The sequence below is a fragment of the Meleagris gallopavo genome, chromosome 2 (assembly GCF_905368555.1).
Source record: "Meleagris gallopavo chromosome 2, MGAL_WU_HG_1.1, whole genome shotgun sequence".
NCBI classification, from domain to species: Eukaryota; Metazoa; Chordata; class Aves; order Galliformes; family Phasianidae; genus Meleagris; species Meleagris gallopavo.
The window spans coordinates 91,943,998-91,959,601 of NC_139405.1; the positions used below are offsets into that span (position 1 = coordinate 91,943,998).

The window sequence follows — 15,604 nt, forward strand, 5'->3', positions numbered from 1 at the left end:
AGCATTGCTAATACTGTCAGAACATATCATACTGTAAAGAAAAATGTTGTATCTCCTTGTGCTAGAAGTTTCCCAAAGGGCAAAAGAATTAGTAAGAAATGAAAATAGGAAAAAAAAATATATATATATGATTATTTCTAAAAAATGAATATTTAAAATTTCAATAACATACTCAAAAGTTTCGCTACAAATATAATTTAATGGTAAAATTTACCTTGCACAAGAAATTATTTATAATATGGCTTATAATTATCTATCAAATGAAGGTATATATTTTGTAAACAGTTCCCTCTTCTTTTTTCTAGATGAAAGTGTTAATTGTTTTGGGAATTTCAGCAGCTATAGCCTTCACAGCTGTTTTCTTCTCTTTCCTTCAGACAGGTAAAGATGTCCTCTTTGGTAAGTAACAGCATATAATTTTATTTCATCTAGCAATTTAGTTTAATCTTTTCTTTCTTTCTCTTTTTTTCTTTTTTTTTTTAATGTGCAAAATACTCAATCTGACTTCCATGAGGATTATTCCATGAGCACTTTCTTTCCAAATACAGCTTCATCTCTTGACAAGGGAGAACACAGCATATGCAGCATATTTTGGTTATGTCTGTACGTATGTCTAAGAGTGATTTAATTTTCTTAGTGGCATCCATATGTCAGCTGTAATGTTTAGAAACATGATTGTTGGATTTGTCTACCAGAGTGACAATTGCTACCTTTACTCACTCTGGACTACAGTCAGTTGCCATGCGATGTGCCAGCTGACACAGTGCTGATGTCCCACAAGGTTACACTTCTCCATGCATCTGTTCCCATTAGCACCCTCTGGTTAGTGAAGGGACTTTAAAGCATCTCAGATTGCAGAAGCACCTATATTCAAATGATAAAATCCCATATTTTTAAATACTGGAGCTATTTATTTTATATCTGATCAATCTAAATTAGTAAGGTTTGGTAGACTGGTATAAGATTGAATTTTGAAGGAATAATTTTCAAGAGGCTGATTTTACATTACTAAAGATTGTAAAAAACCAAGATTTTTCAATATTTATTTTTCAATATTTGCATTTCCTTAATTGATTTTTATAATTGTTAGATACAGTTTGGAAGGGAAAGATCTTAGGAATGTTTTCATCTGAAGTTATTGTAGAATCACAAATAAAATAAAATGATATAAATAAATACAGTGATATCCATACTATAAAATAATAACCCGTGAACCAATATCCAAGACATTACTTTAGATGGTAAGTAGATTTTGGACCATCTCTGTGAAACAGGATCAGATTGATTTTTCTATAGTGGATTCTCTGTTTGATGCTCCCGTATTAATTGCTGGTAGTTTAAAATAAGGTTATATTTTAAGTTAGTTAACACAAAATGAATATATGAATAAATAGAATGTGAGAGAGTGGAATTCAGGTATAGAAGATGGATCTTCTCTTCTAGATTAGAGACTAAATCAATATCACAAGATGAAAAACACTGTAAGCAAAATATAATTCTCAGAGATAAAACCCTTAAAGATAATTAAAAATCTTGCAATATTAAATTTTAAAAGTCTGTGTTAACTATAAAGATCAGACTCAATTTTTAACTTAGACTTAAAAGTATTTTCAGACGTAACATATTGGAATAACATTAAATGAATCATATGAATGACTCATGCTACCTGTGAGGGGAGCTCAGACTTGTCCTTTCAGTCAAAGAACAGCCTTATGCAACATACACATGAAGCCTACAGAGCATAATCCCCACATAACACCACATTTTCAGATGGACCTGTAAGTATGGTACTACACAATGTATGTAGCTTGATTTATGCTGGAAGAAAATGAAGGAAAGCCTAACACTTCATATGTTATGGAAGAATTGATTTACTACTCTTACCTTCTTTTTCAGAAAGATCAGAAAACACAGCATTAAATAATAAAGATATATTTAATGGGGAATAATTGCATATGACAATATTGCAAACCTGTTTGTTTTTTAAATGTATGTTAATATATATATCTTTTTTTTTAATTGTTTTATTTTTCTGTTGAGAAGAAAGTGAAGATAACTGCATTACTGAGGCTATCCAGAAGGCTTCTAATTTGGTGGATTACGCTACACAGTATGCTCTGAAAAGGTAAAAAATAAAAAGTGACTTTATTCAGCGAAAGGCTTTCCTAATAGAAGTTTGATAAAAATGAAACTGTATAGTCACCCCAGATAAATCGCTGGGTCACTGTGCTTTTTAACTTTGCTCAAAACGCTGGATATATAGATATACGGATATATAGGCTATGAAGTATGGCATTACACAAAGTTCCTATCTTTGAAGAGGTCCCTTTAAAAGCCTTTATAATAGTAGCAGTCACATACTGTCTGAGGTTGACATTTAGCACAGTTCCTGCTCCAGTAGGGACACCCAGAGCAGCATGCCACACCACATCCAAGTGGATTTGGGGGGGGTCTCCAAGGAGACCCCACTCTGGGCAGTCTGTGCCAATACTCCATCACCGTGCAGCACAAAAGTGTTCCTAGTGCTCAGACAGAAACTCTCATCTTCCAGTTTGTTTTCATACTGGCACTGGATACCAATCAAAAGAACCTGGCTCCATTCTATTTTCACACTCCTTACTGGTACTTGCAGACCACCTTTGAGCCGCCTGTTCTCCAGGCTGAGGAGTCCCAGCTCTCTCAGCCTTTCCTCATAGGAGGGATGCTCACTAATAACTATAAATATACTGAGAAATATATATTACAGAAAAGGCAAACAAATAATATTTTTTCTCTTCTCCTACTCCTCTCCCTTCCTTTACCCTCTCCTCCTTTTCTTTCTCTCTCCTTTCTTCCCCTTCCCTTTTCTGTTTCAACAGCGGCACTTGAAAATTAGATCAATAATCCAAAACTTAAATTAAGCATTTGATCTGACAGGAATTTTTTTTAATCTTTGGGTATTTCTTGGGCAGAACATTGCTAGTAAAAGGCAATATGTGAACTGTTTATGTTGTTTGCAGTTTAGATTTAACCCTGCAAGCAGCCAAAGGCTTGCACTGTCAGCAGAGCATCCAAAGATGTGTGTTAGTATCAATACTAAAGCACATGCTTTCCTGTTTTCTGCAATCAGAGGCACGAGTGTCCTGTTCCAGTATTAGAAACCTGTCCATAAGAATATAATATGATCTTGTGTTAATTGGTGTAGAATAGTAGGACTGTTAAAAATGAACATTGCCAGAAGTGAAAACTATTTCTATTGCATGCTCTTATTTAATTCAGTTCCTTGTGAATTTAATCAGCTCGTTGAGAGACTTCTTGCTGTTTTAATTCAGGCTGGTATACGTGCTCAACACCTGCCTCTTAGACAGAAGTCCTTGGCACTTTGCAAAGTACCGAGAACTGAACTATTATCTAATCTCATTATTATCTTGAGGAAGGAATGTGTTTAACTCCCTAAATTATATAATTCTCCATTTTTATATCATATCAGTCTAAAACTGCTAGGGCTTTTTCCCTTTGCAACAAAGAATGCTATATACTTGAATTCAAGCTTTAGTTAGCACAAAGGCTAAAAACAAGAAACAAGTGCATTTGACTGCATATTTGAAATTCTGGAAGTTATAGAGGTCGCAGCGCTGTGAAAATTCATTTTACTTTGGCTTACAAATAATTGAAGGAAACTACAGTGCGATGCAGATGAGCTCAGTGCTGTCTCTGAGACAGAAAAGGCAGTTCTGAGATGAAAAGGCAGTATATTTTTCAGGTTAGAATGGGAAAACTCCTAATCATTCCACGTTCAGTAGTCCAACCTGAATTTGCTGAATTCCTGATCTAGGGGTCTGAGCTACAAGCTGTCTGAGTCAAAATAACTGTTTTTTTTTCCACAGACCTCAGTTTAACCTTGAACTGTGATTGATCTGGACAAGTAGGTTTTCTCACATCAGCTGTTTAATATAATCACTTGAATTCCTGAATTGTTCGTTTATCATGTTTCAGCAGTTTCAAAGTATATGAACTGTAAAACCTCCAACTTAACATGTTTTGTTGTATTTGATCCCTATCTGTGCCAACTCAAATTGGCTATCCATGAGACTATGTGCATAATGAATTGCAAAATCATCTTCAATGTTTTGAGTCCATTGTTATAATTACAGTTGCAGAAACCCACTTGGCATCATACTTTAGTTGGTGCCACCTTGGTCTTAGAGCAACAGTAGCCATGTACATACATATTTTAAGAATGAACAAAAGATACTCCCTTTATATTCTGCACAGTGCTGCTGTTATGGGAGATCAGATGGCAGCAAATATCTAAGGCATTTGTTCTGGCTTAGAATCTCTAAAAAAAAAAATGCTTTATAAATACATTAATTCAAGACAGAAAGAAATCTCAGAATATCAGACGCTGGATGGCAATGTATAGCTTGTACATTGGAGAATTTATTTTGTGCATATAGATATGCTTTTAATAATATGCTTAATATTTTAATGTTGATCTGCATTAAGACTCAGTATCTGAACATCTGGCAAGTATAAACTGTCTTCTTCCCAGATATCTCTCATCTTCCAAATAATAATATCACAGGTCATTAGCTTCATGGGGCTATTTCTTCATTACAAATTATCAATACAATTTTTTTAAATTAGTGACTAAAAACAGCATCTCCTTCCAGAATCAGAGCTCATCTCTAAGAGCATGAGTATGAGCTAGAAGCATGAATATATTGAATTAGGAAGTGGAAAGAGGCAAGAAAAGAGAAGTTTGACAAAATAATAACCATTGTGATAATCTTACACAATCTGTAAGATTTGAGAGAAAGGTTGAAGAAGATGTATGGGACATACCTTCTCCTTAAGAGAGGTTGGTTTTGTGTTTTTGTTCTAACTAATTTTTACAGAGGTTGTCATGTAACTCACTGATAGAGAAATGTTTACTTGTTCATGCATATTTTTTTTTACATGTTGTATGAGCAATATTTTCCTTATGTATGAAATACTAAGCCCTAGTTCTTGCATTTGGTTATGGCATCTTTCTTTTCTTCTGACTAACTAGATGTTTCAGGATTTTTAATACCACAAACTGTGCCACAAGGGCACACTGCTGACTCATGGTCATCCTGTTGTCCACCAGGACACCCAGGTCCTTCTCCACAGGAGAAGGATCCATCTACTTTCTAGCAAGTCATCTTCCAGACTGTACTGAGGCACGAGGTTATTTGTCTCCAGATGTAGGATGCTGCGCTTGGTTCTTGTTAAGCCCCTTAAGTTTCCCTGCCTTCTCCATGTTCTCCAGTCTGTCCAGGTCCCACTGAATGGCAGCACAGCCTTTTGGTGTGCCAGCCACTCCTTCCAGCTTCATATAATCAGCAAACTTGCTGAGGGTACATTCCATGCCTTCGGAAATAGAAAGACATGGGCCTGCTGGAGTGAGTCCAGAGGAGTGACGTGATAATCATAGAGCTGGAATTATTTCTTTATGTAGTGAAGCTGAGAGAAAGGGGTTTAGTCAGCCTGTAGAAGAGAAGGTTCTGCACAGACCACATGGTGGCCTTACAAGTGCCTAAGAGATATTTACAAGAAAACTGGATAGTGACTTTTTACAGGAGCATATAGTTCCAGAATAAGTGGTAATGGCTTTAAAATGAAAGAAGATAGATTTAAATTAGATATAAGGGAAAAATTCTTCACTCTGAGAGTGATGAGACTGGAGCATGTTGTCAAGAGAAGTTGTGGGTGCCCCATCAGTGGAAGTGCTCGAGGCCCATTTAGATGGATTTTGAGCAACTTGGTCTAGTGGAAGGTGTCCCATCCATTGGCAGGGGGTTTGGAACTAGGTAATATATAAAATTCCTTTCAACCCAAACCATTCTGTGGTTCTATGATTCTGTTTTTCTTCTGTTTAAGTTAAAAAGATGTCTAATCAAACATAAACTGCTAAAAGTTAAAGGTAAGATCAGACTGGTTAAGTAACGTATTGCCATGTAACTATATAATTAACTCCTGCTAAACTAAATGCTGAAACTCCATCTACAGCTAGTCACTACAAGCAGGTGTTTGGACCATCTCTGAGAGGAGATACGTTTCTAATTGTCAGATGCAAAGAGCATCTAGACTACTGTGGTTGTTTCCTTGGTGACAGGGCAAGTCATGAATCTATTTGTAATGATTGAGGTGGTCAGTGATATTAAATGTTACATAAAAATGAAGCCTACTCACTTAGAACCCACCCCCTCATTGAGATATCTATACTGTGATTATTCTGCATGAGTCTTCTCAGCTACTTTGTGCTGCAGGCTTTGTCCAGCATACCAGTTTCTGTTTCATCCTGACAGCTTCATACAAATTTTAATGCTGTTGTGTGTGCTGAACAGAAGGGTCCTTTCCAGAATTTTCATTGCAAAACAAAGTAAAAATGTAGTTTTCATTTTTCTTTCCCAGCACATCCTTTGATCAAGTTATACCTCAAACTTAGAATATACCCAACATAGAAAAGTACACCTATTGATGAGTTTATTGTTTTATTTTTATTATAGAAATAGCCAAGGAAAGGGAATAGAAAGTCCTATCTCACTGCTGGCCTTCTCAAAATTTCCTGAACGAGATAGTCAAGATATTTCCCAAGCAGCGGAGCGAATGGAAATGTCAATTCAAGTGTTGAAACAAAATGTTTGCCAGAAGCACAGGCGTTCTTTGCATCCAACTGGTAAATACATCAGTAAAAATCCCTGTTGATTTCTTGAATATTGTCCTTTAGATTAAAATTGTACTAACTTTTTTTATTTTTTACGTTAGGCAGATATCTTGTCAATATCCTGGGGCCAAGATGCTCTTCCTGTTCTTCTTAAAAGCACCCCATGTAGTCACAGTTTCACATTTTTCTTTACTGAAGAGTTTACTGTGTTCCTACGGTTGAGGAGAGCAGCGCTTTGCTATTGGCATTGTGTGAACTCAGAACCATATTGCATATCCGCATTGTTGCAAACTTCTTGTTGATAGTGAAATATTTTTGGGTTTAGTGCTTCTGAGACAAAGAGCTTACAAGCAAAATATTCCTATCACTCTATGACACTGGCAGTTTGAAATATATCACCTCTTGAAATAGATGGTCTTACTGATAGCTCATTTTAAGAAAATATTTTCATATCTCCAAAATTAATAATACATTGCAGTTGCAATCACTTTGTTTATATTTCAACTTTTTTTGTTGTTGTTGGAGAAATAAAATGAGGTAATAAATAAAGTTCAGTGATTGTATAATTATCTAAGGAAAGTTCTTTTTCAAGATGAATTTCAAGATTAATTTCAAGATGAGTCCCTGATGTCAGGAAAGCCAAAAATTCAGATTCTTTTTTTCCTTCAAAATTTAATTCCTTCGCCTAAAGCAAGCTGGAGATTTATAATATGTATTCTCTATCTTGATATTATACAATGGCAATATTTTTCAAGACATCGAAGCATTAGAGTGTTGTAGACAAACATAAAGATTTACAGCTATCTTTTTTCTTCTTTTTTTTTCTTTTTCTTGAGGAAACATCTGGCTTACTAAATGAATGGGACTTTTGTAGAACTACAGATATTTCTGTTAGTGTATTGTATATTTGTACATTTACAGACTCTCAGTGATCTTTCTACTGGTACAGTTTCAAAAGAACTAGAATTTTTAAGTCACAGAGTGTACAAAACTCATAAGTTTACAGAACTAAAACAATCTGCACAGAAGTTGGATAGACCCAATGCATTTTATTTGCCATGTCAAAGGGTAGTTTTCTGTGAAACAAAGAACAAAACATTTTAAAGCAAACATATGAATCAATACCTAAGCAGTACTGATGGTGGGAATTAGATTCTGAGCATGACTTTGAACCTGAACTAACATGTGAATGCATCTGTACTCACACATTTAACATGGGTAGCTAGGGCATAATAGCAAAATTATATAGCTGGTCAAACAACCCATTGTCTCTCTGTTCTCACCACTACCTTGCACAGATTCTAGTTGCTCAGTGAAACATTTTTCAGATGATTTGAGTCTTGAATCTTTTTTTTTTGTTTGTCTGTTTGTTTCTGACTTCTATTTTTTCACTTGATTAATGGACTAAATCAATTTAGATTGAGGTTGGATGAGCAGAAGAGATAAATGATGGGACTGGTTGACCTGAAGCAGTAAGGAGGAAGGGGCAATAGTTACTTGCTGCTTCTACTATTTTGTTTCGTCACATGAGGATTACAGTCGGTTTGAAAGGCAAGAGTTTCAGGAAGGGTGTTGCTCTTCCTTCATTTGCATCCTTAATTCCAAACTGCCCTACGTGTATTTACATACAGGTGTGTGTGGGAGAGGTTGCCGGAACTCATACTGGGAGCCCTGACATGAAAGAAATGCAGCCTGTTTTTCCCTAGCCCTCAAATTCTGGGTAATAATTCTGTTCCTCTCCCACTCTGAATGTAGCTATATAGTCAGCCATCCTCACTTTAAATTTCAGCATCCTTCCAGTCCCAAGATTTTGTTCATTGGTATATACATCTGCATATACATAGACATATGTACAACATATGTATATGTACATATACAACATTTTTTTACACATTTATTTTAACTGTGGACTGGCCAAATGATGTGACCACAATGCATGGAAAGAGAAGAGAATGCAGAGAGGAGAAGATTAAAGAAGGTTCACCTCAGATCTCAGCTATAGATGGATGGCTTCCCTTTCGTTCTCTACTCATGAGATAATAAAAATAGCTCTTCCCCTTCACTTCTTATCTCCTCTAAGTCTCTAAGACTACCTACTGCAGCACATCTAACTAATGCTCTTTCCCAGAAAGAAAAGCAAATGCTGTTATTGCTGCTGACAATATTTTCTCTCATAGAAACCATATATCAACAGAATATTCGGGTTCTTTCTTACAGATCTTTTATCAGCTGATCTGCTTACTATGATTGCTAACATTTCTGGATGTCTGCGTTATATGTTGCCACCAAAATGTCCAAACAATTGCTTAGCTAATAAGTATCGACTCATCACTGGTGCCTGCAATAACAGGTATGTATGATAAGGATTATGCCCTGAAAATCTTTCCTCTTTCTGTCTTCCTTTCTTCTTTCTTTCTTCTTTCTTCTTTCTTCTTTCCTTTCTTTCTTCCTTCTTTCCTTTCTTCCTTCTTTCCTTCTTTTCTTTCTTCTTTCTTTCCTTTCTTTCTTTCTTTTTCTTTAAACTGAATAATTTACCTTTATTTTTCCTAGAAAAACTGGATGAATGAGTTTGATCATTGTCTGTCTAAATGATGCACCTCTTAAAGCTCCTAGGGGTAGAGATTCTTTATCTCAAATTTAGTACACTAATTTTTGCAGAGCAGCTCCCTTTGAAAGCTTCTAAGATTATGTAAGGAGCTTTAAACATAGGGTGGACTTATTCAGCAAATGTCATTTTCTACATAAACTAAACAGACTGAATTCTAACCCAACTTCCATCTTTCATTAAATTAGAGCAATATCAAACAGAAAAGAATTACTTCTTCTCAATGAGCAATAAGAAATTCAAATAAATTCTCATTTTTTTTATTCTCTCGCAACTTTAATACTTAGTGAACATACGCATAAAATTTCTAGGTGATATATTTAGTTTTACATTTCTATTTTTACGAATGTGCTGATTGGCTATCTGAATGTTTATTGTTTACCTTTTATCTACTTGTACCCTGATATAAGTCAGGATTGTTTCCTACAAAACTCATCTTAACATATTGTGTTTTCAAAATACTTCAATACTTCAATACAGTAAGGATATAAAATGGAGAATAAGAGACCTTTTGAGTATAAGGATAAATGGTATTTATATTTACCCTCAGGATACCTAGGCTTAAGGTCACAAATGAAAAGTCAGGCTGCAATCATATGCTACTGCAGAGCTGTAAATGGAAGACCATTAGCATTACACAGATTAAGGCATTCTGCAGTATGGTGACTGAACAGTGGTAACATTCTGCACTTTTATTATTAAATCACTCAGTTTTAATGAGATGAATCAGGATTTCTGCATCACAAGTCATTTGTAAGGAATGTGCATGTTAAGCTCTTTGTCAAAAGGACACAACCCGATATGCATCAATGTTATAAATCTATCTGGATATACGTGAATTCCCCTAGGCACTTGCAAAATTGCTTGGAACCTGAAATAACAGTTGATACAATATTTGCCCTGACAATTCTGTTGGTGCTTGAAAATATTGGCCGAGCAGCCAAATATAAGAACACAGCTGAAACTTCTAATATGCAGGCATTGTTACTAAGGTCTTTCTCTTCATTTCAGGAGAGAATAACAATTGTGGTAAGTTAAAACATTGTTTTCTCTGTGGTAACTTGAGTAATACAAGGATGTGTAAAGAGGTTTCTAAAACTGGCTGGAGTAACTGATCCATGGAGTCTGGTTAGTCTTTAGTTGGTGTTTTCTACTTTGTGTAGTTGTATGATTGTAGCAAACCAGTGTTTAAACTACATTTCATATTTGTCTTATTTTAGACAAATTTGTCTGTAGACAACTGTAGAAGATGCAAGGTAACAAAAAACAGACTTTGAAACCATCAGGTTAGAACTTAGTCTAAAACTTTGTATCTTGAAATATCTCAAGCTTTACTGCAGTACATCAGCTGAAAAGGTTTGTTATACTGCAATGTAAACAACAAATTCTGTAATGTAAGACAACTTAAAACTGCAAACATTAACAAAAAGAACTGGTCCATAATTTTCCCTGTTTTACAGCTGCAATTTCAAGTGGAAAGCATTTAATTATATTAATGATTTTAGTTACCCAGTAGGAATGTACACCTGTGCTTTACGTCAGAAAATCCTGCATTTCTTAGGTAGCATTTAAAAACAAAATTCACATCCATAAAATTAATTGGCATGTAAGAAAAAAAGAAAAACAAACAAAAACAAAAACCTGGTTAAATATGTTTAAAAGTGAGGTTGGAATCTCTTAACAGATTCTTTGTTTAATCAATTTGCATGTTTGGGACAAATCAGCACAATTACAAAATATTTATTCTGCCAGCACAGAGTTTATTTTTGCATAAAACTCCTAGAACAAAGACATAACAGAACAGCACGAGCATGGCTTTCTTTGGAGAATATTGTCATGACATTAAACATTCCCATCATTATCCTCATTCACTTGTAACACATATCAACAAATTTTACATTTTTGTGTGTCTGAAGGCTTATGTGTGGATAATAAGCAAAAGAAATGTATGATAATAATTAAGAGAATTGGAAGATAAGGTACACCAAAGTTGGTTTCCTCTGTTTGTTCATTTTTATCCCAACTAATTGCATTGATCTGTGTTGTGGGTTTTTTTTTTGTTTGTGTTTGTTTGTTTGTTTGTTGTTGTTGTTGTTGTTTAATATTTAGGGCAATGAAAGTGATTCAAAGGTAGAGAAATTACAGGTACTAAAAGAAAGGCATCTCATAGTGCAAATTAATATCCTCTAATCTTACCTTTCTGAGATACTGATATTTCTACTGCAAGATTGTGTCATCAGTTGTTCCTGATAGTGAGAGATAGTACAGGATGACAGAGTGGCATTCATGAGGTGTCTCTTTTTCTGGGTTGATGCCGGGAGTTTAGATGACTATATAAAATTTTTTTTTATGCTTGCTATTTGAGCATCTAGGAGGAAATTCATCTGTCAGATTTTTGTTTAATTTTTGTGCCTTTAATAGTTTTACCAGGCAAGAACCTGATGGTTAGTTTGAAGCTCTAATACTGTAGGAATTATGGATTTGAATATGGTACATCCAGGGTAAAGAATGTCCAATCCTGACTGAATCCTCTGACTATGAAAAGAAATTGAGATGTTTCCTTTTGAATGGCAGCTTCACTTAAATAAGAGCTAGGTGTCATTCAAATGACATAAATCTGGATAGTAAGAAGTATCTCAAAATTCCAGAGAGACAAAGCAATATCCAGATAGTGTAATTCTACTGTTTCACAAGTGAAGGAAAAGTTCCACTTCCAAGAAACAGAATGAACCATTATCAAATTTGTCTACTCTATAAGTGTATAATGATACCAAATTCTCATTATTTCATCTACCCTAGATAAAACATAACTCATGCAAGATTCCAAGACATCAACATGTTTAATAGAATAATAACAAGGCATCTGAGAAGGGTTTTAATAAAGTAGCATTCCAGTGAGCTGCTACAATATAAAAGCAATCAGGAGAAAAATCACTAGTTAAGCAGCAAAATTAACATTTCATTATTTTTAATTGAGTGAAATAGCACTACACTATGTGAAGTATTTTATGCAATTTCAATGAAGACAAATCAACTGTAACTAATTTGAATGCCTTATTGAAACATACTTCAACCTTCAAATGTGAATTATTGTAGATAATTAAGTGCATTATTCTATCATATTACTTGGCAAATTGAGTCATATCAGTGTGCTAAAGATCAATGAAGGATTAATAAAGTAACTGCTCTATCTTTAGTACCCAATAGAAATATAAACTTGTTGTAACATGCTATATTTCTACTAACTGTCAGAGATCACTGCATGCATTTCTAAAATTTTATTTTTTGTTAATATCTTATATATTTACCAATAATAAAATATATTGCACAGATCATGTAAAGAAAATCGACAAACATTAAAAAATCACCTAAAATAGTCTGCACTTAGGGAAAATAGAAATTTTCATGATAGTAGTAAAATTAACTGGGTCAAGCCCAGGACTCAATGACTGAACTAATAAATGAAAAGACCATGAATAATTTCATGACTATTTAATCAAGGATGACCTTAATGCTATCTACATTCTTTTGCACTTAAACTCTTTTCTGAGCCATTTTACACCCCTACCTTCTTCCAAAAAGGCTGACTGCAGCATGGAAATCTGGTCTGCATTAATCCCAAGGTGTGCGCAGCCAGTTGTTGATTGGAGGAAAGCTGGATGATTTTAACAACTAAATGCATACAAGAGCTTAGGCTTGTTCATAGGCCTTCCCAAAAAAAAAAAAAAAAACCAAAAAAAACCAGATGCAACCAGTAGGAGCTCTGCCACTGAATCCAACAGTTTAAGGCATCATTCTCCTTTCATTCTTCTTTCTTCTTAGATCTTGTTAAATGATTGCTTCTGTATGACTAGTACCCATTTTTTCTTTTCAGCTTTCTTCACTTTTATAGTAAGGCTCCATCATATTCTCCTAAATCTTGATTCCCAAGCTATTGCTCTGAACAAGCATCTTTTTAAAAATGTGAAAACCCAGTATTTCTGACTCTATAGGAATGTAATTTCATTATCAGGAAGTCAGAACATGGACAAGTACTTCAAAGATATCAAAAGGTAGCCAACATAAATTAGAAACATGAGTCAGATAGCATCCCTTTTTGTTAAATTGATGTTGGCATATGTGAAGGCCAATCATTGATTCCTTTGCCAAGATCATTATCTGAACATCTTGTTACAAGGAAATATTGTCCTGTGGCTGATTATTATTTTATATTCAGAATTATGCAGAGGTGAGGATTCTTTATGTGCAATTTTTCTTTGTTTTCTTCTTTTTTTCCCAGGGAACATACTAGATGGGGAGCATCCAACACAGCCTTGGCTAGATGGCTCCCACCAACCTATGAAGATGGACTCAGTCAACCTCGAGGATGGGATCCCAGTGTTCAATACAATGGAGTCCAGCTACCCCTGGTTAGAAAGTATACCATGTGAAATATTGGCCATAAACATATCTGCCACAAAAACACTTCCATTTACATCAATAAATCAAACAGCAAAAAAAGTTGGACCATAGGAAGAGCAGGCAGGACACCCTTCAGTTGCAGAGCAACCAGTGGACACAGGGTTGTTATTGCTCAGCCTTAAGGAAAGTAACCAGAGGGTAGACACCTAGACACAGTACCCTCATGCTGAAGAGGACGTTACAGAAAGAGGAAGATACTTTTTCACAGTGACGCACACTGGCAAAGCAAGAGTCAACAGCTACAAGTTGCTCCGTATTTTTCTTGATATAAGAAAAATGCTTTGCTGTGAGAAAAATTAAAAGTCACAATAAACTAACTAGACTAGTTCTGGAGTATCCCTCATTGGAAATCTCTAAGAGTCAAGAGCTTGATGCTCCTGGAGCTCTAAATAGCCTATTTCTTTCTTGCAACACAAAGTTGCACCACTTGGTCTCCAGAATTTTGTTCCTACATAAATTTGCTGATGAATTTATGACTCCTTATTCAGGAAAGGAAGACAAGAATGGCTGTTAACTAAATAAATATAATGCATATACAACATGTGTAATCTATATGTATTATATGTGTACAAATACACAATGTTGCCACCTTGAATAACATACCTTAGCTGAAAAATATTACTATAAAACCAGAATTTTATTTTTCAGAAAGTTCAATTTACTAAGTTAAGAAGACTTTGCAGTATTTACAAATCTTTGCAGCCTGTATGCTTAATAAATAGTGGGGAGGAGAGTTTGAATGAAATGTATCTGCGTAGGGGAGTGAAAAAGTCCCATTGCAGTGTACAATGATTTGAGCTAGACTTACTATTCCTAGTTTGTCAGCATTTCCTGAAACTTGACTTTTAATGGGCTCAAAATCTTGTTATTTTAACCACCACATGTTTAATAAGGATGAAAAAGAGAATTTAGTGTTAATGTCACCTGCAACTCATGTTGTTAATTAAATAACATTCTCTCTAAGCTACATAATTTAGTGCTTGGAGAGGAAAATCTGACATTTGCACAAGTAAATTTCCAGGCTTTATAAACTGCCTATTTTTAGATTCATTACAGTACATAGTTGTAAAGTAAAACACATTTAAAAAACCTTACATGGTTTCATAGAATTTGATCATATCTGACAACCAGGAAGCTACACTGTTTTAATTGGAAGATATGATAAAATTAGTGTCATAGCTGTTTTTCCCCATTTACATTATTCCATCTTTTTTTTTTTTTTTTTTTTTTTTTTTTTTTGCTGTTCACTAACTACTCATAATCTTTATAAAGAAACTAGTAAATAAAGAGAATGTAAGCTATAAGTCCAACCTGAGATGTTCAAGGCCAGGTAGGGTCATGTAGCCTGATCTAGTGATTGGCTACTCTGCCCATGGTAGGGAGTGGGAGCTCATGTATCTTTAAGATCTTTTCCAACCTAAGCCATTTTATGATTCTTTGAAGTTTGCGAATTATTGTAAAGTGATAGAATACAACAGAGTTGAGAACTTTAACTCCAATTAGAAAATCTTCCGAACTAGAAGAAAAAAACTTTGAAACTTGTGACCATGAAAGTTATTCAAATACTGATATCAGGACTTGTATTTCTGATGAGTGCCATGTATCTTTACCCTGGACTATTTCAGTATAAAGACTGGTGTTCTTAGCAAGTCCCATGTTGCTGCTTGTCCTCACCAATTCTATTTAACTATATCTGCCTTATGCATTTATTATATAACCCTCATATTTATTACAGGCTTTTACTCTACTTTACATGCTGCCCTTTCAACTACCTGACTCCTAATTGATGGAATGTTTTGCAGCATGAGGGAGGAATTTGTGCGTAATATCAATATCTTAATCATATCAAACTGACTGCTGATTTTGCT

General features: G+C 34.8%; 1 protein-coding gene across 1 annotated transcript in view; it reads left to right on the forward strand.

Annotated features, from left to right (window-relative positions):
• The first annotated feature begins 305 nt into the window (after positions 1-305).
• TPO (thyroid peroxidase) overlaps positions 306-15,604 on the forward strand; it is a 39,356-nt gene continuing 24,057 nt past the window's right edge. Inside the window, exons 1-5 of the mRNA XM_085218448.1 lie at positions 306-399; positions 2,041-2,125; positions 6,513-6,682; positions 8,888-9,020; positions 13,555-13,684. Coding sequence (XP_085074574.1) covers positions 306-399; positions 2,041-2,125; positions 6,513-6,682; positions 8,888-9,020; positions 13,555-13,684 — 612 coding nt within the window. The remainder of the gene's footprint in view (positions 400-2,040; positions 2,126-6,512; positions 6,683-8,887; positions 9,021-13,554; positions 13,685-15,604) is intronic.